Genomic DNA, 27,902 nt, shown 5'->3' with positions numbered 1-27,902 from the left:
GATCTGGAATGCTGACAGTTTGCTTGGCCAGTACACGTGTGTCCGGCTGCAGTGCGACGCAGGGCGTAAGCGACTGGTTGCCGTCCGGAGCACGCTGTATTAACAAGCGTGGCCTCGAGTGCGAAGATGTCTCTTTTCTTAGCTCATCGTGGAGCCTTTCGAAACGACTGTGATTAGTATATCGGACACAGTGATGATGGGTGCGCGTAGCGTGCGTGTTTTATAATCAGCCTTTGTTAATAAAACTGTTAGACTTACTTCATGTGTTCGCATATTGCTGTAACTCAAGGACCCACTGCTTACAAATCTTGACACATTTTTCGTCTAATTATCATCCGGGACAACAACACAAACAACCTCCTTATAAAAGTAAACATTAAAAAAAATCCTAGTTGTCCTCCTCGGGAGCTGAATGCAGACTTTATTCCATACAAACAGAAATACTTTGTGCTATGACCTCTGTGCTGAAACCAGTGATCCAGGATGGCCACTTCTGCCCCCACAGTGGCATGTGCGAATAGCTGTGGGGAGGGGATCTTCAAGTATTACGGTGAGCATGGCGTCGAAAGTCCTGGTCAGTAAAACAACCTTTGCTCTACTGTCCTTGTACAATAGTCGACGGCTGCAACCGACTGTGACTAGTGGCAGTGGATAAGTCCTCATAGACGGTGTACCAAAGGTTGGCGGCGACTGCAACCATGCCAAAATGAGACGGAAGCCCATTGCATGGCAAGCTTACAGCTGGACTGAAGTACTCAGCCTGATGGATCTGGCAGGGGTGCAGGCACTCCGAATCACACCTGGGAGTCTTGAACGCAGAGTAGAGAGTAAGGCGACAGCACCCGACGAGAGGCTTCACCTCAGCGGTACCAGTTTGAAGCTCGGTATCGTCAGTGCGAGCTGATAGTGAGTAGACCGGCAGCTTTGCCCTGTTGACAGTGATGCCCAGTTGAGCTGTAGCTCTTTGGCTGTATACTTGCCCTGGCTAGTTGTGTTATCACAGGAGCTCGGTTACTGTTACCGGGGTGGCAGTTCTTATGGAAAACTGGAAATCTCAGGGAACTGCATTTTGTTTGGAGAAATCACGGGAATCTCAGGGAATTTTAGGAATTTCATAAAATCTCAGGGAATTCTGCTTTTTTAACCTAACTTTGAAACTGAATTTTACGAATCACAAATTTTAAAATACTTGATATTACAAAGTGTGTTAATTATGTGAATATTACTCCATATAAATTATAGATGTTTAAAAACTGAGATGAAGTACTGCTTATTGCTGGTATATAGCTCAGCTGAGAGAAAAGAAAAGTCATTAATGTGGTATGCTACTCCCCCCCCCCCCCCTTCCCCCTCATGCCCTGCTCACCATTAATTATCAGGAGCTTCTTGACACCATGTTCCTCCTCACTTCTGGAATTACCAGGGATTTTTTTTTTTCCAAGTTTGAGTAGCCACCCTGGCTATGTAGCTGGCTTTATGCTACAGCATGTTGCAGTTCAGACTGCCGCAACAGTAGTATCCAGCTGCATAATTGCTAGGACAGTGTGCAGCGCATCCCATCTGCAGTTTGGTTGCAGTCTGAAACCGAGTGACGATATTGATACCTGAAGAAAACAACTTGGGATCGTGTTGAGATATCGTGTAAAGAATATGACAACTCAGCTATCAGCCCAACAACTTGTAGTGAATTGATTTTTGTGTAAACTGTGGTGACATCGCATTCTCAAACACATAGGTTCTTGCTGTGGCAAATTGTACTGCAATTTATGTAGCAACAGAGCCTGTACTATGACATTATAGTATACATTTTTCTGTAGTAGTATACCATAGGCACTAAATGGCAACCTTAAATATGATCAAAAATAGTGGTAATGGTACCAGTAAAAAAAAATGTGTAGTTTTGATTATATGGTTACACATAGGACAGCCCTCATTTTTCCACTAGTGAAGGGGCTAGATAGTATACATTCTTCGAATATAAAAGTTTGTGGGCATGGAACAGTCATTTTTAGTAAATTATTGATAGCTCTGTAATGTTCACCATGTATCTTATTTCTGATATAAATCCCTGTCCTGAGCAAAGCTGTCCTTCCAAGTTGGCTGCTGTAAAACCCCAATTTTGATAGTACAGGGCTGTGTAATTCGATGATGTCAGTCGTATTTCACAGCATCTGTGTTGGTGGACACACTGTGTGAATCATTTGATAGTATCTCCAGATTCATAAAAAGAAATGGACACTGTTGTTACATATGGCTTTATTGGAAATTAATCCATAATGCATTTAACATCTGACTGCATATCAGTGTGAAAATATTAATAACTTAACACACAATTAATGTGTGAGAATGATGACGATGATGATGATGATGATGATGATAATAGTAATATAAAACAGAAGTCTCAGAAAAGTTATAACATACATTTCTGGCATCCAAGGAACATTTTAAGATGTACATACATAATAACTTAGAGAAATAAATCAGTACACACAAGACAGCATGCATCACTTATGGTCCAAAATGCCGCTCGTAAAAACAGGATTCTTCTGGGCTCATACCTTTGGTTCTGTTGGTGACAAAAAGGTGGGGTCAAGTGTTCCACATAGACATTGGGACAGGGACCATTTGTATAGCAAACAAAAGGTTTGTCCTAGTCTCACTGTCCTACGGTATGACCTCAGAGTATGAATATTACACCTTTTCTCCTACTTAGGCAAATGGAAGAAAGTGTCTGGTTCTTTTTGCGTGTGATGTGGTCTGTGCCTGTACCTTAAGGAGCTTATGGAGCCACTATTAGTTCATGGGCAGCAAATGACTGAAATTTTTATGATGTATTCCTAAAATTTCAATATCAAACAATGGTGAAAATTTTCTTGATATCTTTGCCAATTTCTGAGATATAGAGGTTCAGATTTACCCCACTTCTACATGTAAACTACACATGTGAAATCCAGAGTGAGACAAAATCTAAATAATAAATAATGACAGCAAGTTGCGTAGATTTAAATGTTATGTTCTGTAGGCATTTAGCTAGAAGTACCATCTTTTGTTTCCAAAACTCTTTATCCCTTATTGAGAAACAACCCCAAAACTTGGTTTTTCGGTACCAAAACTGAGCCGCAGGTTCCCAGACAGCTATTTGCAGGAAATGAGTGTAATTTTTACAATATATTTGTAGGATCCCGAACAAAGTCACCCTACATGTACATGTGAAATACACATGTAAAATCCGGTGTGTACAAAAACATAGTTTATAAAGTGACACGGTGCAGAGAAATATGCTGTAAAGTGTCCCCATTATCATCTAAAGTGTCCTAGAAACCCAATGTTGTAGTACTGAAGAACATGCAAAATTTTTGTGCATGTAAAATCTCAACTGAGGTGTAAAATTACTGTTGTGTTACTTGAATTTCACACAAGAAAACTATAAAGATTTTACTGACCCATAAATTGGTTTGCATATGAGTGACAAGCTCTGCTGTGGCAGGGAAAGGAAAGGAACTGGCGGAAAAATGCTTCTATCAGAGCACAAAGAAGGTGAATATGCTGCTGTTTAGAAGACACTGGCTGAAAAGTGGGGTACCAGCTGCCTCATTCTACCTTCCTCAGCACCTTTAAAAATGTTCCCAAAAATTTGATATGCGAAAATATTCAGATTTTTTAATGCTGAGAGATGAGCAGACAGTGGCAGTGGGCAAGACGTGGATAAGTAATAAATACCAGAAGATGGTAGACCGTGGTTGTGGTATAGAAAGAATGAAGGAGACAAAGGCAGTGTGAAAGAAAAAGAGGAACACAGAGGAAGTGGATCAGAGTTGACAATGACAGAACAGTGCTAGGGGAAGAGTGAAGGAGACAGTGCCAATGGGAGAGGAATAAAGAGGAGAATGTGGAACTGGGTGGAGCTAGCGATACTGAGAGACGGAGGCTATGACAGTGACAGTGAGGAAGAGAGAGATATTGACAGTAGAAGAGGCAGCAGCAGTAAGAATGAGTGGCTGAGATAATAGCAGTAAGAGAGAGCAACTGTTAGACAGTGACAGTGAGAGGAGACTAGTAGTAAGAGAGAATGAAAGAGAATGTGGCTGTGGAGCAGGAGACAGTGACAGATACACAAAGAGATAATGACAATGAGTAAGTGAGAATGGCCAAGTGGGACTGTGACTGTGACTTGCAGTGATGGACTGGTGGGTGTGAGCAAGTTACAGTCAGAGGAGCTTGTGGCAGTGAGAGGTGAGTTGCGTGTTAAAAAGAGCACGAATATGTTCACAAGCCAAAATTTTCGGGAACATTTTTTAAGATCTTGAGGAAGGTAGGATGAGACAGTTGGTACCCCACTTTTCTATCAGAGTCTTTTGAAAAGGAACATATTCACCCTTTTTGTATTCTAAGAGGAGCATTTTTTCATTCGTGTAATAGTGATGCCCCCCCATGAACCGTGGACCTTGCCGTTGGTGGGGAGGCTTGCGTGCCTCAGCGATACAGATAGCCGTACCGTAGGTGCAACCACAACGGAGGGGTATCTGTTGAGAGGCCAGACAAACGTGTGGTTCCTGAAGAGGGGCAGCAGCCTTTTCAGTAGTTGCAGGGGCAACAGTCTGGATGATCGACTCATCTGGCCTTGTAACACTAACCAAAACGGCCTTGCTGTTCTGATGGTGCGAACGGCTGAAAGCAAGGGGAAACTACAGCCGTAATTTTTCCCGAGGGCATGCAGCTTTACTGTATGATTAAATGATGACGGCGTCCTCTTGGGTAAAATATTCCGGAGGTAAAGTAGTCCCCCATTCAGATCTCCGGGCGGGGACTACTCAAGAGGACGTCATTATCAGGAGAAAGGAAACTGGCGTTTTACGGATCAGAGCGTGGAATGTCAGATCCCTTAATCGGGCAGGTAGGTTAGAAAATTTAAAAAGGGAAATGGATAGGTTGAAGTTAGATATAGAGGGAATTAGTGAAGTTCGGTGGAAGGAGGAACAAGACTTTTGGTCAGGTGAATACAGGGTTATAAATACAAAATCAAATAAGGGTAATGCAGGTGTAGGTTTAATAATGAATAAAATAATAGGAGCACGGGTAAGCTCCTACAAACAGCATAGTGAACGCATTATTGTGGCCAAGATAGATACGAAGCCCACGCCTACTACAGTTGTACAAGTTTATATGCCAACTAGCTCTGCAGATGATGAAGAAATTGATGAAATAAAAGAAATTATTTGGGTAGTGAAGGGAGATGAAAATTTAATAGTCATGGGTGACTGGAAATCATCAGTAGGAAAAGGGAGAGAAGGAAACATAGTAGGTGAATATGGATTGGGGCTAAGAAATGAAAGAGGAAGCCGCCTGGTAGAATTTTGCGCAGAGCATAACTTAATCATAGCTAACACTTGGTTCAAGAATCATGAAAGAAGGTTGTATACATGGAAGAACCCTGGAGATACTAGAAGGTATCAGATAGATTATATAATGGTAAGACAGAGATTTAGGAACCAGGTTTTAAATTGTAAGACATTTCCAGGGGCAGATGTGGACTCTGACCACAATCTATTGGTTATGACCTGTAGATTAAAACTGAAGAAACTGCAAAAAGGTGGGAATTTAAGGAGATGGGACCTGGATAAACTGAAAGAACCAGAGGTTGTACAGAGATTCAGGGAGAGTATAAGGGAACAATTGACAGTAATGGGGGAAAGAAATACAGTAGAAGAAGAATGGGTAGCTTTGAGGGATGAAATAGTGAAGGCAGTAGAGGATCAAATAGGTAAAAAGACGAGGGCTAGTAGAAACCCTTGGATAACAGAAGAAATATTGAATTTAATTGATGAAAGAAGAAAATATAAAAATGCAGTAAATGAAGCAGGCAAAAAGGAATACAAACGTCTCAAAAATGAGGTCAACAGGAAGTGCAAAATGGCTAAGCAGGGATGGCTAGAGGACAAATGTAAGGATCTAGAGACTTATCTCACTAGGGGTAAGATAGATACTGCTTACAGGAAAATTAAAGAGACCTTTGGAGAAAGGAGAACCACTTGCATGAATATCAAGAGCTTTGATGGAAACTCAGTTCTAAGCAAAGAAGGGAAAGCAGAAAGGTGGAAGGAGTATATAGAGGGTCTATACAAGGGTGGAGTACTTGAGGACAATATTATGGAAATGGAAGAGGATGTAGATGAAGATGAAATGGGAGATATGATACTGCGTGAAGAGTGTGACAGAGCACTGAAAGACCTTAGTTGAAACAAGGCCCCAGGAGTAGACAACATTCCATTAGAAATACTGACGGGCTTGGGAGAGCCAGTCCTGACAAAACTCTACCATCTGCTGAGCAAGATGTATGAGACAGGCGAAATACCCTCAGACTTCAAGAAGAATATAATAATTCCAATCCCAAAGAAAGCAGGTGTTGACAGATGTGAAAATTACCGAACTATCAGTTTAATAAGTCACAGCTGCAAAATACTAACGCGAATTCTTTACAGACAAATGGAAAAACTGATAGAAACCAACCTCTGGGAAGATCAGTTTGGATTCTGTAGAAATGTTGGAACACGTGAGGCAATACTGACCCTACGACTTATATTAGAAGAAAGATTAAGGAAAGGCAAACCTACATTTCTAGCATTTGTGGACTTAGAGAAAGCTTTTGACAATGTTGATTGGAATACTCTCTTTCAAATTCTGAAGGTGGCAGGGGTAAAATATAGGGAGCGAAAGGCTATTTATAATTTGTTCAGAAAGCAGATGGCAGTTACAAGAGTCGAGGGGTATGAAAGGGAAGCAGTGGTTGGGAAGGGAGTGAGACAGGGTTGTAGCCTATCCCCGATGTTATTCAATCTGTATATTGAGCAAGCAGTAAAGGAAACAGAAGAAAAGTTCGGAGTAGGTATTAAAATCCATGGAGAAGAAATAAAAACTTTGAGGTTCGCCGATGACATTGTAATTCTGTCAGAGACAGCAATGGACTTGGAAGAGCAGCTGAACGGAATGGACAGTGTCTTGAAAGGAGGGTGCAAGATGAACATCAACAAAAGCAATACGAGGATAATGGAATGTAGTTGAATTAAGTCGGGTGATGCTGAGGGGATTAGATTAGGAAATGAGACACTTAAAGTGGTAAAGGAGCTTTGCTATTTGGCGAGCAAAATAACTGACAATGGTCGAGGTAGAGAGGATATAAAATGTAGACTGGCAATGGCAAGGAAAGCGTTTCTGAAGAAGAAAAATTTGTTAACATCGAGTATAGATTTAAATGTCAGGAAGTCGTTTCTGAAAGTATTTGTATGGAGTGTAGCCATGTATGGAAGTGAAACATTGACGATAAATACTTTAGACAAGAAGAGAATAGAAGCCTTTGAAATGTGGTGCTACAGAAGAATGCTGAAGATTAGATGGGTAGATCACATAACTAATGAGGAGGTATTGAATAGAATTGGGGAGAAGAGGAGCTTGTGGCACAACTTGACTAGAAGAAGAGATCGGTTGGTAGGACATGTTCTGAGACATCGAGGGATCACCAATTTAGTACTGGAGGGCAGCGTGGAGGGTAAAAATCGTAGAGGGAGACCAAGAGATGAATACACTAAGCAGATTCAGAAGGATGTAGGCTGCAGTAGGTACTGGGAGATGATGAAGCTTGCACAGGGTAGAGTAGCATGGAGAGCTGCATCAAACCAGTCTCAGGACTGAAGACCACAACAACAACAACAATAATAGTGATGCAAAGGTTGCCAAAAGGTATAATGTTTAATTTGTAACATCCCAATATAGTTTGTGGATGTTCATTTCCTTCTGTGCTTTGGTATCCAAACGTGATCGTGTCAGTAGGTGATCTGAATCCACAACACCAGTTTTGCAAATAGGCCATTCATTTGTGGAAATTAATTATGTGTTGTTTAGATGTTAGGCTAGACAGTTGTGTCCCATTGTCAGTTGAAAGCTGTCTATTGCTTCCTTGCTCAGTTTACTCCTGTATAACTTCTGGTGGTCTTGTCTGTTTTTCCATATTTTCCTTTTGATTTACTTGCTATGTCTGTTATATGGAATTCCAAAGTTGCTATGTAAGTTTCTGAAGTGTATCAGATAAAATTGATTTTTTGTAACTTGTATACAACTTCCTTTTCTGACCAATAAGTCAACAGTCTCATTTCTGTCGATTCTTACATGTGACGGTTTCCATTGAAACACTTTTCTTATTTGTGTCCATGATGCAGGCTACTGTAAGGGATGTATTATTTCAGTTATGGCTTGTAACAATATTGTGAAAAGGAAAGTTGCTACTCACCACATAGAGGAGACGCTAAGTAGCAGATAGGCACAACAAAAAGATTGTCACAAATAAAGCTTTCGGCCAGTAAGGCCTTTGTCAGAAATAGACGACACACAAACGTTTGCGCTCACACACACACACACACACACACACACACACACACACACACACACACACACACACACATTTGCAGTCTCAGGCCACACTGCCAAACTTATGGTTTTGTTTCTGTAGATTGGTTTGTTGAGGTTGCTTGAATGGCTGCTCTTGAATCAGTCAATATCACATCTTTTATAAATAAGTTGATTCTGTATGTAAGGTTGTTTATTGCTGGTTGTAGTGTGTATCATTGAGCATAAAAGTTGTAATATACTGCTCAACCAGGGGGTATTGATTAAATAATTTCCAGCTGCATCATTACTCTGTGAACCATCCATATATATTCTAAGCCATTCTGGTTCTGTGTATTTTCATATAGCATCTTTATTGCAATTAAAACTGTATCTGGAGTTCCTTCTTAGTAATATTGTAAACTTTTTTTAAAAATTTTTTTTTATGTCCATGTAATGGAAACGATAGACAAGTTCTTTGTTGCGATTCTCTGTAGTTAAATTTATATCTAGGCTTGAATTACATTCATAGCATAAAACATTTAATTTCATGATGCACTGAAGCAGCACAGGATTCATCATGTTTTACGATTTAAAGTGTCCGAAAAGCTTGCACCTAACATAAAGCAATAAATTGGGAATCCCAATTAGTTCAAAAGAAAATTTAATGCATACCCCATTAACCACTCTTACAAATTATCTAACTATCTAGATTCATGGACTGAAAATTTCTGTTAATTATGTGTCAAGTAGCAATGATCATAATAAAGCTGTATGATAGGTATTGTATTGTAAACTAGCCCCTGTTGTTCAGATGTAAGTAACTGTTTTCTTTGAAAACTACAAATATTATCAAGAAAAATTAAACTACTATTAGAAGACAACTGCTATTGAACATAACATAACATAACACAAGCAGCAGCTTTCCTTCTAATTTACAAGGCGACAAGTAGCTGTATAGGCAGGCATAGTGTCACACACTATGCAGATAGTTTATTGTTAGTAGAATGTACAGATTAAGTTGTGCCCAAATAGCCACATGCATCGGCACGCTGCTTCCGGGACTCAGGGAAGCGTACTGGCCCTGTGTCGAGTCCTCCCAGCAGATTAACGATAAGGGCCAGTGTGCTGGACAGCCCAGATGTCAGTTTTTCGTGGTTTCCCATATCCGACTAGTGGTATACTGGGGCAATACTCCCATCCCACCACAGTTATGGGATCTGCAAACACTTAAAAAACAGTCCCACACTTTGACACAGTGTAGCACGAGACACAGATAGATGGGGTACACAATTTCTGTTCTGGGAAGCAAAGGATGATGACAGGAAGTACACTCGGTCACCTCTGATCACTAACTTTGACTAATCCGTATTAATGTGGCAATCCTGTGGAGGTTCGGGATAAGGCCTGGAAAAAGAAGGAGAAAGAAGACAATGTACAGTTGATTGTTAATGTACAGCTTGACTTCTCTTTCTCTTGATGGGATCTCTATAACGTGATGAATGAATGAAGCAGTTAGTAGTGTCACATTAAATTGTATTGAAATGGTTAATTTTTCTTATAGGTCTTGCTGAACTCTGCGAACTTTGACAGATTTGAGGGGATAACACCCAGTCTCCTGAGGTCTGTCGATGACATGCTGGTGAAAGATATATCTAAGTTCATGTCAATGTTGGCAGCAGAGAAAATTGAAGAAGAAAAATTAGGATCCAAGAAGTTTATTCACGGTAAGATTAGTTTGCTTTACAACAGCTGAAATGTAACATACTTGTTTATGTCAATGTTGGCAGCAGAGAAAATTGAAGAAGAAAAATTAGGATCCAAGAAGTTTATTCACGGTAAGATTAGTTTGCTTTACAACAGCTGAAATGTAACATACTTGTTTATGTGTGCAAATCTGTTGAAGATTTTTTTAGTTTAGACATCATATCCATAAAACTAATATTGAAACAAGGGTATGGATATGATGTCGAAACTAAGGCTCATTTGTTTCATTGTAAGCATTCTGGATTGCCAAGACAGAATATTGATTGGAAAATATAGTCAAGTGAGAAGATTATAATCACTGTGTTCTTCCATTTCTTGCCACAGTGTTAAATGATCGATAGGGAGTACTCCTTTAAATTCAGCACCATTTGCACAAAGCAGTCTTTGAGGGGGGGGGGGGGGGGGGGGGTTCCAGGGAGACACATTTATGGCGAAATAGTTCATGGCTTTTACACCATGCCTGTCTAGTTGAAAAGCTCATCCAAAGTTGCAACCAAATTCTTCCCTCTTTTCTGATATGGTACTGGAATACTTACGGGACATGCTCGAGCTTTGCTGCTTGTTCATGAATTTTTGGCCAAAAACAATGCAGTACAATAATGCCCTATCTGTGTACTCACCAAATGTCATTTCAGAAGCGTATGTGAGATTATTCCTGCAGCAAAGACACTGCCAGTTTTCCTGTTGATTGTTTCCAATCTGAGCTAAAGAACTAGTTTTTTTATTTTATGTTTTCGTTTTGCCTGGAGGAGGAGATTCAACTGTGAATTATATAATCTGAATAATGAACCAATGAACCATACATTGTCAGCTGTATCAAGATTAAAAGGCAATCTGTGTGCTGAGAGCTAATGACAGAATTGAGAAATTCAATTGAAATACGCAGCACAGTGCCCAAAGGAACCCAGAGGATTGGAAGTCCAGTTCTTAAGAAGGGAGGAAGCTGTCAAGCAGGATATAAGAAAATTGGGATCGAGAATTTGAGGAGTTTGACAATACACAAGAAAGAATGGAATGACCTTCTGTGGAAAGCCGAGGGTTACCCAGATTACAGACTTTGGGCTGAAACACCAGCCGGCCTGAGTGTGGTTTCTAGACAGTTTCCCACATTCATTGGACAGATGTTGGCCTTATCCCTAAATTATGCCTCAACAGATGTTGTATACAAATAGTTAAAATATGATATCTTGGAGAACAAAGTTTACATTCACAGGCATCTGGGGCACACAAGTTCTCCCCCTCAAGTTACCTCGTTGACTGCGGTGCCAGGAAGGGTATCCAGCCACAGAATTAAATAATTAAATAAAATCTGCCAAGTCCTGGAAAAGCAGACTCTGTAACTGACAGGATAAATAATGGGGAAAGGAAGAAGAAGAATGTCAAGGCTCATAAAGGGCTGCTGTGCCATATGATGATTTATTTATTTATTTTTTTATTCAACCTGATGAGATTTGAGTGTTCACATCGTCCCGTACATTGGATCAGGGCATTAGACATGTAATACATGTTACCTAACAGTTACTTGAAGACTGATGATAATTTAAATGTATATCAAAAGGAAAATTCACTGTGAACTAATTAATACATAGTTGCTGGCCATGTATTGCCAATACACAAACATGAAAGTACATAGACTATTCTAGCTCTTGGAACCAATAGTTCCTACTTCATGGAGGGGAGTGGGATAGTTTGGGGTAAGTCTGAAAGAAAGGATAGGTTACTCAGAGCACATGATGATATTGCATATGACTCAGAACTTTGGCTGAAATAAAATGACATACTAAACACATTATTCCATTTTGCACTGCAGAAACCTGGGTCAGGAATGAAAGGGCAAAAAAGTAAGGTGCTTGCAAAGTCAGATAAGTGAAACAAATGTGAAAGAGATAAGAAATGAAAGTGTTAGGGAAATAACACATGTGGAACACTTACAAGAGAATATTGAGGAAAGAAGATTAAGAGCATATGGACATTTGAAGAAAAAAGAAATGAAGATGTATAGGAAGATGCACGAGATAAAGATGAATAGTGAGAAGCTGAGGAGAAGACTAAAGGTGTGCAAGAATGCACACAAAAGAGAGGGGAAGGCCAGGAAAGAACAGCTGCAGAGAGGGCTCAGGAAGATTGGAGAAAGCGGAGAGGCTCATTTTCCGAGTAAACCGTGTCAGTGGCAGAACAGTTTGAGAAGATTTTCTTATCCCATAAGAAATTAATAGGTTATGAATCCCACAAACAATTTCTTATATTTATCTTTATAGTATTCCAGTACCATATCAGAAAAGAGGGAAGAATTTGGCTGCAACTTTGGATAAGCTTTTCAACTAGACAGAAAATACTGTTGCCACATACTTCCGCTTGCCTGTAAGTCCTTAAATAGTTTCAGAGCATATTTCCACAAGATTTCTGGTCAGAGCAGCTGGAGATAGCGATTGTGTGTGTGAGGTGTGCTTGCCCGTGTGAAGTCTCTGGCCGAAAGCTAAATGTTTAATAGTCATTTCGTTGTGCCTGTCTGTAACTCGACATGTCGTGTTGACCGTGAGTAGCAGTATACCCTTTCTGTAACATTGTTGATATTCCTATCTAGACTTTCCATCATTTGATTTCCACAAGACGTGAAATGTGAACTTGTGCTTTCATTATACTGAATCTGTTATTGCAGACTAATCCTGCATGGTCAAAGTGGTGAGAATATGAGACCATTATAACTAATTGTGAATATTTTAATGTGTTCCACCTGCAACATTTGTCTGTACGACCACGTCATTGCTTTGTATACCTAGTTAGGTCAGTTGTGATCAGACGAGTTACTGCGCACTGTTTCTGCTTCATCGACTCCTCAGTGTGCCAGCACCTCAGTAGCCCACATCAGAGATAAGTGCCTGTCATCTCACTGTAATGGAAACACAAGGTCTCTCTTATCTATAATCTGTTCATCATAAGAATAAACCTGGTGTAAACATTGCACTATTTGTTCTTCTGCATTTGCTGAATCCTCATTGGGTTTCAGTTTCACGTGGGACTACAGCCAAGCTGTCACGAGTACTGTCAAGTACGGTAATATGGGTACGTTTTGTGCTGTGCGTTACGTGCACATCGACTGACAAGCAGAGGAGCAATACAGCTTCGAATATCATTTAATTTTTAAGCAGCATGAAATAATACACTGCAGATCTCCCACAATACGCTCCTTAGACAACTAGATGAAAACTGCAACACATTATCGTTTTTAGCTAACATACTATTGTAGCGAAAAACAAGAATGATGAAAATTCCTAACTTAATCACAGGGTAATTTTTCTGCATAAGCTGTGTGTAACATAAGAGAGTATTCAAGGATTTCGCCATATAGTTAAATATTCAAGCCACTGAAGGTATTACTTACAGTCAGTCGTCTGGTAATATCTTAGCTCTTTCCTTATCCGAATCCGAAAAATACATTTCAATTCTGGAGGTATCACCTGTTTTGTGGATATCGAGCCTATCGACAACAGAACCCACAAAGCCAACCAGGCGCAACATTTTCTCTTCTTCTTTTATGACGAGCCATTCTATATCCCGCCAGAGTTCAGCAGTGACGTGTGAAAAAGCTGTGTGCGTTAGTTCCAGTACGTCTGGCAGCTTAACGGTCTGTTTACGTCTCGGGCCAAATCCCGCAGCTTGGCTCCAGATCGGTTCTGTTGGGTTAATATTGTAATGGTACAGTAGCAAATGTAAAAATGCGGCATTTGTATGATGTGTTCGATGCTGTGAAAATGATTGTTTTTCATGTTTATACATTTACTTATCTACCTCTGTGTTATAAAATGATGGACATAGTCCAAATAAACAGGATTTGATTTTTCATTTTTGCCTTGTTTCCTTAATTAAAAAACTTTTACGAACAGTCTTTCATAAAACATCAATAATTAAGAATTTGTATTTGAAATTGAAGAAAAAGGAATTTCACATCCAGTATGTAATTAGAAACAAGAAGATGTGCATTATTCATAAAAAAAGATGATGAGTTTCATAATTACGAGATATAGGTATTTCAAATTGAATGAGAAGAAAAAAATGATACTGGGGAAATTTGAACAAACGCATGAATAACCTCCTTTGCTTTACATTCCATTACACTACTGACTGTGCTACACATTCAATGTGTGTTAGTTTATCAACTGCATCATAGACAAAACTGGAAAAACTTCAAAGCCAGTTATCTCCATAAATTTACGAAAAACATTAAGAACAGCCTATTTCTTGGCACTTTTTAACTGTGTTCCACGCACATGTTTCACTACGGAGCACAAAGCAGCCTCGGCCATTTTCATACTCCGCATTAACAGCGTGACAATCAGAGCACAACTCTGCAGAGGCTGAGACTGTACACGATATTTGAAACAAAAACTACGTGGCTACAGCGTGATTAAGAAAAACGTTGATTGCTCTTAATACATTTGAATATCTTAAAGTTTTATTTAATGTAACTTAGTGATAAGATATCTAATATATAAGTAGGAACTACTTCCAAGAGCGTAACAACACCAGTGTAGATGTGCTACGGCTTCTGACCAATCATCACGTTTGTGTTTGTTTACATCTGGTTTATTCTTATGATGAACGGATTATAGTGTCTGAGCTGTGCCCATAAGTAAAGCAGAAACATTGGAAATGCCTTCTCTGTTGCCGTTGTGTGCCTCGAGATGAGCTAATGTGCACTCTACACACAATTTGATGCCCTTTTGCTGTTAAGAAGTAACTGAAGCACTTCCTTTTGTCACCCTCAAATGTTTCCATAATTCTCAAATGTGCCCAGTTTTCCTCCTATCAGACAGTGAAACAAATGCTTCCATCTTCCCCTGGGTACACTTTTTTGTCTTTTCATTCCTCGGGTGCATCACTTTCTTTTCCCCCGTCTTCACACATTGCATTCTATCACATTCCTCCATCTCTCCCTCTTCCGGCCTTTCCCTCGTATCCATTTCTGCCAGTGCTCATAGTTTAAGTCTATCTTCCTGTAATTGTCTTTATTGTTATACTACTCGCAAAAGAATGTAAACTATGTCTTTTGTACACTGTCATTAATTTCTAAATATTGTATTCTACTTTAGATGTAATGCGCTAATCGTAACATGTGTAATGCGAAATATGTAGAATGCCTGGTTACATGTAACAGTATGAGAGCCTCGTTGCCCTAACCCTGATAGGTTAAATAAATAAATCAAGCAATAAATAAAATCAAACAATATGCCTATCTGCAACTCAGCATCTCCGCTGCATATTGAGTAACAACTTTACTATTAAAAATAAATAAATAAATAAATAAAAATGAATGAGGTCCTAAACCCACTGTTCTGTTCTGTTTCATTGGTGATATCTTGTCCTATATCTACAAATGTTGCTAATTCTCCAGTCACACCCTCAAACTCAGAAAAGCACCCCTCTCTTTACACAATATCTCCCCAAACCGAAACCATTTAACCACATCCTTTTTCACTTCACGTGGAGGGTTACTGACGCTTGTCTTTTTGCACACCATTTGTGAATGGAATAGGAAATTGGTACCTAATACCCTCTGCCACATTTTCTGTGGTGGGTTTTGGAGTAGTGAGTGACATGTGGTTGCAATGTATTATGGAGGTTCTAACCATTGCCATTTGTAGTTGATAACTACAGTTTGTTGTTCTGAAGTAATGAATTTATTTTATAATTTTGGTTTGTTGTCATAAAGTTGATTTCCAGAAGCCATTGTTCAATGCTTATTCACACATCCTTAGTAAGAATTGTGTGCAGAGTTATCAATCTGCCAAAATTAATGTTTTCTTTATTTTTATTTTTTCGAATACGATTGCTATTTGTTTTGCCGGTAACTTTCTGGCCAAAATTGTGATAGTTTTCCCAATGACTAACAATGCCACATACTTTCAGGTGGTGCATTTGTGAGTGTCGTCGACACAGAAAATCCGTTCAGTGAGAGAGAAGGTATCAGGCAAGGCTTAGGAGAAAAGGAATGGGTTGTTGAAAAATTTCGGAGCCAGTATGATGACACGTTTGATAATCTGAAGCCACAGCATGGAAAGCTGACAAAAACAGGTAGGTCAGAAACACTGAAAACTAAAATTATAAATTTCATATATGAGGACATGCTGAAAACTAGTGCCTCCAAATATTTTATGTGAAAACTTAAAACTTTTTTAATAAAACAAATGTTATTGACATTATGCATCTTTGTTCTTCATTTCTGGATATTTATTTCTCAACATAGTCATCCTGGCGACAAATAGGTTTCTTCGAACGACAGACCAGTTTGTCAATACAGTCACTGTAGAATATTTGACTTTCTCGATGGAGCCACAACCTCGGCTCTGCTTGCACCACTTCATCACCATCAAAGTGAAGTCCTTGAAGGTGTTCTTTAAATTTTGGAAACAGATGAAAATTGGATGGGGCTGAGTCTGAACTGGGTAGAGGATGACCAAAGACACTGAACACAGGGCAATGGATCGTTGCAAGTGTCGCAGTATTTGTATGTGGTCTGGCATCGTTGTGCTGAAGGAGAGTGCTCTACTTGTGGATGAGCTTTTCAAATTTGAAACTCGAGTACAGCACACTGTTTCTCATGCACCGACATAGTTACATTACATACTGCTGTGTTACATGCTACGATTCGGAGCCCTCTAGCAGCAGAAGGCTGCAAATATGTAGACATGAAGAATAAACATGTAGAATGTTGCTCATGTTTGTTTTATTTAAAGAGACTAGAGAATATTCACATAAAAAATTCGGAGGTGCCCTCGTTCAGAGGAGAAGAATGAAAATTTGAATTGTGAAGGAGGAAAATATTGCTAACTGTTTTCAAGACTGCAGTGTTACCTGTAACTAGACATTAATGTTTGTTACATTAGGGATAAAGTTCAGTCTCAGTGGATGATAGAAGTTTAAGTATTTGCTAGAGGCAGCTTAATTTTCAGAAAATGGAATGAAGCAGAATCGTAACAAAGAACTAAGTACACTCAGAAGTCCATTATTACTTACTGCTCTGTATCAAAGAATGGAAAATCCAGGATGGAATGTAACAATACCAGAGAAGGAAAGTTGCTACTCACCATATAGTACAGATGCTGAGTCGTGATAGGCACAACAAAAAGATTAACACCATTAAAGCTTTCAGCCATTAAGGCCTTTGTCAGCAGTAGACACACATACACACACGCGCGCGCGCGCGCGTGCACACACACACACACACACACACACACACACACACACACACACACAAAACTTGCACACATGTGTGCAGTCTCAGAGAGCTGAAACGACACTGCCAGTGTGGTTTCAGTGTGGTTTAATGACCGAAAGCTTTAATTGTGTGAATCTTTTTGTTGTGCCTATCGCAACTCAGCATCTCTGCTATATGGTGAGTAGCAACTTTCCTTCTCTGGTATTGTTATTGTTCTGTATGATTGATTCACTGAATTTTTCACAATAAAATAAAAAATTGCAACAAAACCACACATTATCTAGATGGAATGTCTTGTAAAGAGTAGTAGTGGTCAAGAACAAATTAATTCATTTTGATTTTCGAGCTTTTTCATTGTCTACCACCATCTTTAACCACAATGGAAGAGATCAAATAATTTTATGACTTTGGGAGATGAAGAAGCTTGCACAGGATAGAGTAGCATGGAGAGCTGCATCAAACCAGTCTCAGGACTGAAGACCACAACAACAACAACATAGTTTATATATTTCTATGTAAGAGTAAGACTGAGATTTGATTTGTATAAGGCATTTTTGTCCCTAGTATTATATTTATGAGTGCTACTACTATTTTCAAATAGGAACTGTTTCTCCACAACTATTTAGTGTGGTGCTGTAGTTAGTGTGACAAGTAGCCTACATAAAGTTCAAGTATGGGCACCAGATATTATCTTTTTCAGCATTTTTCTCTGCAGTGGATACTTTGTGTTTAAATGTGAAGTTTCAGATGAAAATGATTCCAAATCACACTCTTTAATGAAAGTGTGCGAAGTAGACCAACATTCTAATGCTTTCATCATGAGAATCAACTAGCACACACAATATTGCTGAACTGGGGTATTTAATAATATCTGTGATGTATGTGATTTTCAAGTGAGTACTCATCAGTAATATTCACAGCCAGGAATGTTGACCATTCTGTTTCACGTATTTCCTTTTCTCTGTGCTCGGTTGTTATTGACCTGTACCAAATGAAGTGACCTGTGTTTTTCCTAAGTAGAGTGATAGGCCATTTTCTGTGTGTGTGTGTGTGTGTGTGTGTGTGTGTGTGTGTGTGTGTGTGTGTGTGTGGGTGCCCGTGCGCACGTGCATGTGTGCAAGAACCTTCTCCCAAAGACTGAATGCCATTACGTTATGTGGGATGAGCCGCTGTCGATTTCTGGAGACTCTCGGCCACATTGTGTCTGTGTTTTGATTCTACGTGATAATTATGAAAGTGATGATTTTTTTATGTGTGTGTAATTTAGAAAAATAAAAAACAATAATGTTCTGCTTTTCTTTTTACTTCTTCCACAGATGTGAAGGACGAACTACGGAAGTCGAAGCTTTCGAGCCATATCTTGAACAGTATATGGTTACTAGCAGATGTGGACAAGGATAATATGCTCGACAAAGACGAATTTGCTTTGGCGATGTATCTCGTGAGGTTGAAGGCAGACGGTCACAATTTGCCTGAAACGTTGCCAGAACATTTGATACCACCATCGAAACGTTTAGCAAACAATGTTGAAAGCAGGGTAGAAATTCCAAACAAAATCTAACTGTGAAAAACATGCCAGTATTGAGAAGCATTACTGTGTTCCTATTGTACAAAGGAGTAGATGACTGTGAGAATTATTTTGTAAGATTGTTTGTGATCAGTGCTTTCTGTAAACAAAATCTAATCTGGTTGTACCCAATGTAAAATGTTATCCCAGTTTCTTTGCTGAAATTCTCACAGGTTTGCTATGTGATACTCAATTGTTGACAAATTATGCTATCTGTGATTGATGTAAGTAGCTACTTAAAATTTCCTGTTGTTATGTGTTTTTGTAACATATAAAATTTTTCAGCTGTTCCTTATTCAGAGAATACTTGAGATAATCCCACACTCATTTGATGTGTAGCAAACAAGGCATTTCATTTTGAATCATTTTCCTGTTTTTTACTTTTTGAGAATTGTGCTGTGTTGCTAGTACCAAGTCTTCCTTCATTACTTCATTTTTATTACTTTATGCTTGTGATTTTTACTTCATTTATTCATCATAAAAAGTAATATATACATAATATCTCTCTCTCTCTCTCTCTCTCTCTCTCTCTCTCTCTCACACACACACACACACACACACACACACACACACACACACACACACACTGTCTCTGTCTCTGTCTGTCTCTCTCTTCTCCCACTGGTTTGTTGCATAGAATTTGTTGCACACATTTGTCTCTGTCTCTGTCTGTCTCTCTCTTCTCCCACTGGTATGTTGCATAGAATTTGTTGCACACATTTGGTTGTAGCACTTGTGACTTGACTTGTGCTCTTTGTTGTGTACATATGAGACTTATTTTCCACTTGGAGGTGTATTGTCTTCCTATTGGCTTAATAATTTTTTCATAAATATTTTTGTGAATGTAATGTACTGCAGCTGATTTGCAGAATGTTTGTGGTTGGCAGAGAGAGGGATTGGGGGGAGGGGGGGGGGGGGGGAGAGGGGAGGGGGAGAGAGAGAGAGAGAGAGTGAGTGAGTGAGTGAGTGAGTGAGTGAGTTAGTTAGTTAGTTAGGAAGGATTGATTTGTAAAGGATCAAACCCATGTTGCCATGAATTACAGTACACCAGAGTAAAACATTGTTTATTGACTTCACTCAATTTTACTTTACAGTTTCACAGCAGAAGAGATCATTAAATAGGCTGCAGAAATTCTAATTTTTGATACTGATGGTGCAGCGTTGTACATTTTAATATGCAGAACGACTGAATTACAGATAGTTCATTTATTTCATATTTATAATTACAGTGTTCACTGAAAACTATTTCCAAACAAGGAAATTTTTAAAATTAGTCCATGTTATGTACCGTCATAACTATCAAATATTTAATACTAAACAATCTCTATTTTGTATAGAAAATGAGTTTAGCAGTAGATGCTTTGGATGGTAAAAATTTTAACCAGATTGATTTTATTATACACCTTTCCTTATTTATTGATGAAAATGTGTACAGTATTAATAAAGTCTTGCCACAATACTGTTTTGTCTCTATCTACAGTGGGCCCTTCTGATCACTATGACATTACACCCCCTGAGAAGCATGAAGTGACTACCCAAACCAATACAAAATTTCCTCTGTAGTTTAAAACTGGAAGAAGACTGGGCTGTGTGCTTTTTTTTAAATTCTCATTTATTCATTGGGTTCTGAGAACCTACAAAGGAGAACCTTCAGGGACGTGGAGTAAGTCAAAGCATACATTAACAAAAAGCAAGAACACCATAAAAATGTAATTTCTGTATACTATGTTAGAAAACTACGACTATACCATTTAATTTCATTTGTGCTTAAGCCATCTAAATATAATTGAGTAAATTAAAGAAAAGCTGCTGCTTTGAGGAAGTGGGGAGTGAGGGGATGCTACTGTCTCCTCACTTGCTTATACGTCAAGAGTTGCTGTTCATTTGCCATTCGTGGCACAATATTTACATGGTTACAATTTACGGTACATTACTACTTGTGCTTCATGTGCAGCTTTTCGATGAATATTGCTATTTGTCATGTAGGCAACAGACTGTTTCATTCCCTGAATCAAGATGTTCAGATAATTTGTGGAAAGAGGGACTAATGAGTTAAGTTTCTCATTTCTTTTGAATTGGCCATGATTCCCAAGTTCTTGCTGTACATTAGATGGGAGCTTGTTGAATATTTTCTCCACCTGCGTTCATAACTTCACTCTGAAAGATACACACGAGGCAGGGTCTACATTGTTTCTATGTCTGTGTGTACCACAGTTCTTTTGAAATTGATTTATACTGTCAACAGTGTATACATTTACAATGGGAAAATGTACTGGGAAGCGAGTGTAAGAATTCTGAGATCCTAAAAAAGGCTTTTGCAAGATCTATATGTAAATGTGCACTGTGGTAGGGAAGATTATAGAAGTAGATGTGTGCGCATGTTAAATATTTCCGTCAGTCAATATTTAAAATTCTTTCTGAACCAATGAGCCCTCTTCTTTGTATTCATCTGATTTACAGATGTTTGCCACTAGAAATGCTTTCACAAATGTTTCATTTACTTAATTCACATTATGCTCTGTTACATAGATTCCTATTAAGTTCTGCAGTGGCTCTCATAGCAGTGGTCTTGTTACAGGCAACAATCTTTGTCAAAGCCATTCTACCACTATTCTTAAAAGTAGTTTCTCTTCTACAGTCACCTTTAGCGAACAATGTATCTCCATGATCCCAATACACTTTCGTAGATGTAGTAGCTCTAGATATCCCTTCACAAATTTCTGCTCTTTCTGCAGATGTACTAACTTGGGGGACTCCATTAGTTTTTCATTGTCGCAAGTCTGTAAGGTCTGTCATAAAAATAGATTGTCGTGAAACCATAACGAAAATTCACAGAATGCAAAAACACAATATCTGTCACAACTGGAGTTGGTCAACTTGTGAAAATGCCTGGATGTAACAATTGTTGGGGATATCTAAGAGAATGAACATATAGGTCAAATTGTAGGTAAAGCTAATGCTTACCGTATTTACTCGAATCTAAGCCGCACTTTTTTTCCGGTTTTTGTAATTCAAAACACCGCCTGCGGCTTAGAATCGAGTGTAAAGCAAGCGGAAGTTCTGAAAAATGTTGGTAGGTGCCGCCACATCGAACTTCTGCCGTCGAATATATGTAGCGCTACACAGGCATGCTTTGCAGGCACTAAAATAAATACTGGCGCCAAAACCTCTGCGTCAGTAAATAAATTTCCAAAACAAAGATGGAAGACGAGCTTTTTTCTCCGCCCCGTGTTTCGACCACTGCATTTTCATACATTATCCAACGAAGTAAATACAAATTCCATATTGTTCATCTTCGAATGTAGCAGCATTTCAATGTACTACGAAAATCCACTGGCAAGACTGTTTGGGATGTTTGTCAATATGGCCAACTCTACGTTTTGAATTTTTTCCTACTTGTGAGAAGAGATGGTTGCTAATAGGAATTTTTGTGAATTGTGAATCACATGCAGTATTCTCTTCACCGTAAGAATAATACGAATATAAACATTTTGCCATGTATCGTTTCGTGTTTGCTGCTATCTCATTTAAATCCTATCTGCCCCATAAACTACGAAACTAGAGTGAGACAACAGCAAACGTGGAAGAATAAACTGTCATGTTTATATTCGTATTATTCTTATACCTAATAGTGATACAGTCAGAAATGAAGCACGGCAATTGACTACATTTTTAAATTGCAAAGATTTTCAAACGGAGAAAACTTTTCGCTAAACTCTCGTTCAGAACATCTTCTATCATACGCAGTCTATTATTTGGTTCTTATTGACCATTATCAAAGAAAGCAACAGTGTAAGTAACAACAAATAGCAGTCTCATTCCAATGTTTTGCTAATGAGACAATTCCTCTCTCATTTTTTAATGGTAAGCAGCGGCAGCGCACACTAAAGCAAGCCATGCCGTGATCGGCGATAGGTCGTAAACATTCGTATCAGAATGCGACAAACAATGGATGACACAGTACAATAAGGCATTTTCAGTTTTAGAGTGACGTAAACACCTATAACAAAGAGAACGGCACTTGTCAGATCAAAGAAAAACAAGCAATGAATTCAAACAAGATGAAACGCGTGAAGAAGGAAGGGTACCCGTATAAATACGGACGGAGCACCTGACACACAGCAATAGGTACCTGGTAAAGCTTACGACTCGAACCAAACTACTGTAGCTGTATCGTCATTCATTCGACCTAAATTGTGTCTCATATTACAATGGACCACCTTTGTTTCGATTTGGAGGAGCGGCCATAAACTTTTCTCTCCCCTTGAATTTCGAGTCTCAAATTTCAGGTGCAGCTTAGATTGGGGAAATTTTTTTTTTTTTTTCCTTGATTTTGAGTCTCATTTTTCAGGTGCGGCTTAGATTCGATTGCGGCTTAGATTCGAGTAAATACGGTACTTGAGATCATTTATAGGAAACTGGGAAAATGTGAGCAACCTACAGACGAGATTCCTCACAAACACTCGTGTGATGTGACCTAGAATATTGCTAGAGTGTGAAGAAACCGAATAGGACTTACAGAGGATATGAATGTCTACAAATAACAACAGCACAAATTATCACAGGTTTGTTTGACCCAAGGGAGAGTGTCATGGAGTGCTGAAAAACTCAAATTGTGAGATGCTCAGAGGTACACAGCAACTATATTGTGAAAGCCTACTTACCAATTTTCAAGAACAGACGATGTGAGGAATTCAGCAATTTTGTACCAAATGTAAATTCAGTTGAAATAACTAATAAATTGTGAGGCAGAACTGCTAACCAGCACTTAGTGTCAGGAGGTGAAATGTGCAGTATTGCCAACAGACATGAGTAAAAAGTGAGAGGGACCCACTACCTAGCTTTCGGAAGTAATAGTTCCTTCCTCAGAGAGGAGTCAGCAATAAGTTGGGGAAGGTTAACTCTTATGAGAGAACAATTTTTTGTAATGACTTGGCAAAGTTAATTTTTTCAGTATCATGTTATAATTGTGATCAGTTGACTATATCTCATTTTTGGCTACTTTAGTTCTTTGATTTAGAACAAAAAAAAAAGTGATAAGTTTCCTCCCACTGGCCTTTTGTATGCTGTTACTGGTTGCCATTATATGACCTTTGAAATTCCCCTGAAAACACCAAATATCTGTAGAAGGCGACTTGGTGCAATGTATATGTGTACATTGGGATACAGTAGTGTATACTGTATAAACGGAGCCATGTGTTTGGGCCTCAGGAGTGACGACAGTAGTGATCTCTTGACAGATGGAAACATTGTTGTAGAAGTTTTATGCGCCTGGTGCAGTGTACCGCCATGAGACATCAGTCACAGCCAGAGGTGGCAAGATGTATTCCTATGAGCTGTCACAATTGTCTTGGTGGTAAGTATGCTTTCCACAGTCTGCGTAAGAAATATTAATTTTGTGGCAAGTATGCTTCCCGTGTATCTTGAAAAAATTACTTTGATGGTAAGTGTGCTTATCACTGACCTTAAATGAAATGTCATTTGGTGCTATGTATACTTCTTATGGTCCCAGAAAGGCATTACAATTGGAAGATCTATTTTACAACAGACAGAAACTGCAGCTGACGCCAGGAGCATACACAGGTGGCCCTGCAGGTCCGGTGGTTTGAATAGGCCCGAGGTATTCCTGCCTGTCATATGAGGTGACTAAACGGAGCTTCACACGTTTCGGCCTTTATGTGATGGTCCCCTGTAGGGTTTGACCTCCATTCTTCAAAATTTTCCCGAAGAGTGAGCCAATTGGGGAAGGGTGCCTTACAAGGTGCATCATGTCCCATCATGCATAGAGATCTTTAGCCAACTTTCTTGTTGTCGCATTGCAGTCCTGCCCATTCTCCATCTCTTGGGCGAGGACACCTTTCTGTGTGCGCTTTCCACCATGCATTATGCAGTGTCGATTTCTGCATCGACGATGACCATGGACTTCTTTGCACCTGATATCCAACACGATAGTCAGTCCGTAGTGGGGGGGCCGCCATGTACCCTGTTGGTTGTAGCCCCCTGACCACACAGGGATCGCTCTGCTAATGGCTGCATCATTAACTCCCCACGTATGCCAAGTGGTAGATGTCCCTGGGGCATCAGGACTCCCGGCAATGACCATTCTGCTAGATGGCCTTTGCTGCAGCTGGATGGCACCCGTGGGGAGGGCCCCTGGTCGGAGTGGGTGGCATCAGGGCAGATGACATGCAACGAAGCGTAGTCCATCGTTTCTTGCTGGTGGTGAAACACCAGCAGTCTCTCAGCGATCACGAGCTCAATTCAACGCACAGAAATACGACCCCAAATCGTTCCCCTCCCTGGCCGCACCATGGGAGAAACGTCAGGTTAAGGATGGCAGCGGTTCTTATTCGGCCCGGTACCTTGTATGTTCGAGAGCTGATGGGGAATCTTTCATGACTATGAAGCCTCAGTTTTTTGTTGAGCATTTAGAGGACAAGTTCGGGGAGGTGGAGGGTTTGTCCAAAATGAGATCTAAGTCAATCTTGATCAAAACAACATCCTCTGCCCAGTCAAGGAGTTTCTCGCTTGTGACAAGCTGGGGGATGTTTCTGTAACCACCACGCCCCATAAGAGCTTAAATATGGTCCAGGGTATCATATTTACAGAGATCTTCTTTTGCAGTCCGACGATGAGCTGCATGCCAATTTAGAGCGGCGAGGTGTACATTTCATCTGGCGTGTCCACCGGGGTCCGAAGGATAATCAGGTTGCCACCGGTGCCTTCATCTTGGCCTTTGAGGGTGATATGCCTGAGAACATAAAGGTCATGGTCTACTGGTGTGATGTAAAGCCCTATATCCCTGCCCCGATGCGGTGCTTTAAGTGCTGGAAATTTGGCCATATGTCTTCCTGCTGTACTTGCAGCGCTGCATGCCGAGATTGTGGACGCCCATCACATGCCCATGTGCCCCGCCTCCCATCTCTGTCAACTGCAGAGAGGACCATTCGCCTCACATGCCTGACTGCAGGATTCTCCAGAAAGAAGGGAAAATCGTGGACAGATTGACCTACACTGAGGCTAAGAGAAAATTTGAACGCCTGCATCCTGTGCATATGACATCATCTTACGCCACCGCTACAACAGTTCTGGCACCATCAGTCCTGCCAACCCAGGTCACCTCTCAGGGCCGGAAGACTACACCTTCCCACTTGATGGGGGGGGCTATTTCCCTCCCTATTGCTCCTGCACCACCTACTTCAGGAGCAACATCCCCTCCAACCATCGGGGATGTCTGTCCCCACTTCTAGGCCAGAGAACCGTAAATGTTTTTCGGCTTCTCTCACTAGGAAGGGATCTCTTGAGTCACTCCCTTCCCAGGTTTCTTCTAGTGGGAAAGACGACACCCGTCAGTACCTGAAGAGCCTAAAAGCAGCTGATCATAGGGCTTTACTCTCATCCTCAGTCCCGGAGACTGAGCCAGTGAAGTCCTCCCAGCAAGGGAAACCCAAGGAGCAGCGAGGGATATCCAAAAAGAAAACCCCAAGACCAAGGAAATTGCAGTGGCACCCACACCACCGCTACATACAAGCCCTGTGGCTGAGGATGGGGTGGAGATTTTGGCATCTGCTGAGGACCTAGATCTCGCCAGACCCTCAGACACAATGGATATAGACTGTTCAGGCAATAAATCAGTGGCAGTAGGTGACTCCGAGGTGTAAACTGCCTCATTGAATGTTCCATGCCTTCTCAGTCTTACGATGTCATCCTCCAGTGGAATTGCGGTGGTTTTTTCCACCGCCTGTTTGAGCTACGGCAACTGTTAAGCTATACACGTGCGCTCTGCATTGCCCTCCAGGAAACCTGGTTCCAAGCAATGCGGGGCCCTGCCCTCCACAGCTATAAGGATATTACAGGGTCTGTAGTGACTATAATTGAGTGCAAGGTGGAGTTTGCCTTTATGTCCTAAACTCAGTCTGTAGTGAACATGTGCTCCTTCAAACTCTCTTGAAGCTGTGGCTGTCAGAATAAGGACAACACAGGCAATAACTGTCTGCAATGTATATCTTCCTCCAGATGGTGCAGAACCCCTGAATGTGTTAGCTGCACTGATTGATCAACTCCCTAAACCTTTCCTACTTCTGGGAGATTTTAATTCCCATAGCCCCGTGTGGGGTGGTACCACGATTACTGGCCGAGGCAGAGATGTTGAAACTTCACTGTCGCAATTTGACCTCTGCCTCTTAAATACTGGGGCCGCCACACGTTTCAGTGTGGCTCATCGTAGTTATTCGGCCATTAATTTATCAATTTGCAGCCCAGGACTTCTCCCATCTGTCCACTGGAGAGTACATGATTTGAACAAGGCGGACTGAGGAACTTTCACCTCCGCTGTCACTGCTGAATCTCCCCCACACAGTAACATAGATGTGATGGTTGAGCAGGTGACTAGCACAATTGCTTCTGCGGCAGAAAACGCGATCCCTCGCTCTTTAGGGTGCCCGAGGCATAAGACAGTCCCTTGGTTGTCTCCAGAAGTCGCTGACGCAATTAAGGATTGTCGGCAAGCTCTACAGCAGCATAAGCGGCACCCTTCCCTGGATCATCTCATAGCCTTTAAACAGCTCTGTGCCCATGTACGCTACCTTATAAAACAATGGAAAAAGGAATGTTGGGAGAGATACGTCTCCACCATTGGGTGCCACACATCACCTTCCAAAGTCTGGGCAAAGATCAAACGTCTTTTCGGGTATCAGACCGAGTGAGGTGGTGCAGTGGTTAGCACACTGGACTCGCATTCGGGAGGACGACGGTTCAATCCCACGTCCGGTCATCCTGATTTAGGTTTTTCGTGATTTCCCTAAATCGCTCTAGGCAAATGCTGGGATGGTTCCTTCGAAAGGGCACAGCCGACTTCCTTCCCCGTTCTCCCTAATCCGATGTGACCGATGACCTCGCTGTTTGGTCTCTTCATGCAGACAATCCAAAAAAAAAAAAAAAAAAGTTCGGGTATCAGGCCCCAACAGCTGTCCCCGG

General features: G+C 40.4%; 1 protein-coding gene and 1 long non-coding RNA gene across 2 annotated transcripts in view; one reads left to right on the top strand and one right to left on the bottom strand.

Moving 5' to 3' along the window:
• LOC126425235 (EH domain-containing protein 1-like) overlaps positions 1-19,587 on the top strand; it is a 50,324-nt gene extending 30,737 nt beyond the window's left edge. The window contains exons 5-7 of the mRNA XM_050088194.1: positions 9,941-10,103; positions 16,051-16,215; positions 18,676-19,587. Of these exons, the coding sequence (XP_049944151.1) occupies positions 9,941-10,103; positions 16,051-16,215; positions 18,676-18,920 (573 nt within the window). The 3' untranslated portion in view covers positions 18,921-19,587. The remainder of the gene's footprint in view (positions 1-9,940; positions 10,104-16,050; positions 16,216-18,675) is intronic.
• On the bottom strand, positions 19,428-19,717 carry LOC126425238 (uncharacterized). The gene is made up of 2 exons (XR_007576272.1): positions 19,578-19,717; positions 19,428-19,516 (listed from the first exon to the last, which is right to left on the bottom strand). It is a non-coding gene; the product is annotated as an uncharacterized LOC126425238 (long non-coding RNA).
• Between the last annotated feature and the right edge of the window lie 8,185 nt (positions 19,718-27,902).

This window comes from Schistocerca serialis, chromosome 10 (assembly GCF_023864345.2).
Source record: "Schistocerca serialis cubense isolate TAMUIC-IGC-003099 chromosome 10, iqSchSeri2.2, whole genome shotgun sequence".
Lineage (NCBI taxonomy): Eukaryota > Metazoa > Arthropoda > Insecta > Orthoptera > Acrididae > Schistocerca > Schistocerca serialis.
The sequence above is the reverse complement of the archived record's forward strand: the minus strand, read 5'-3'. Positions and strand labels throughout refer to the sequence as shown.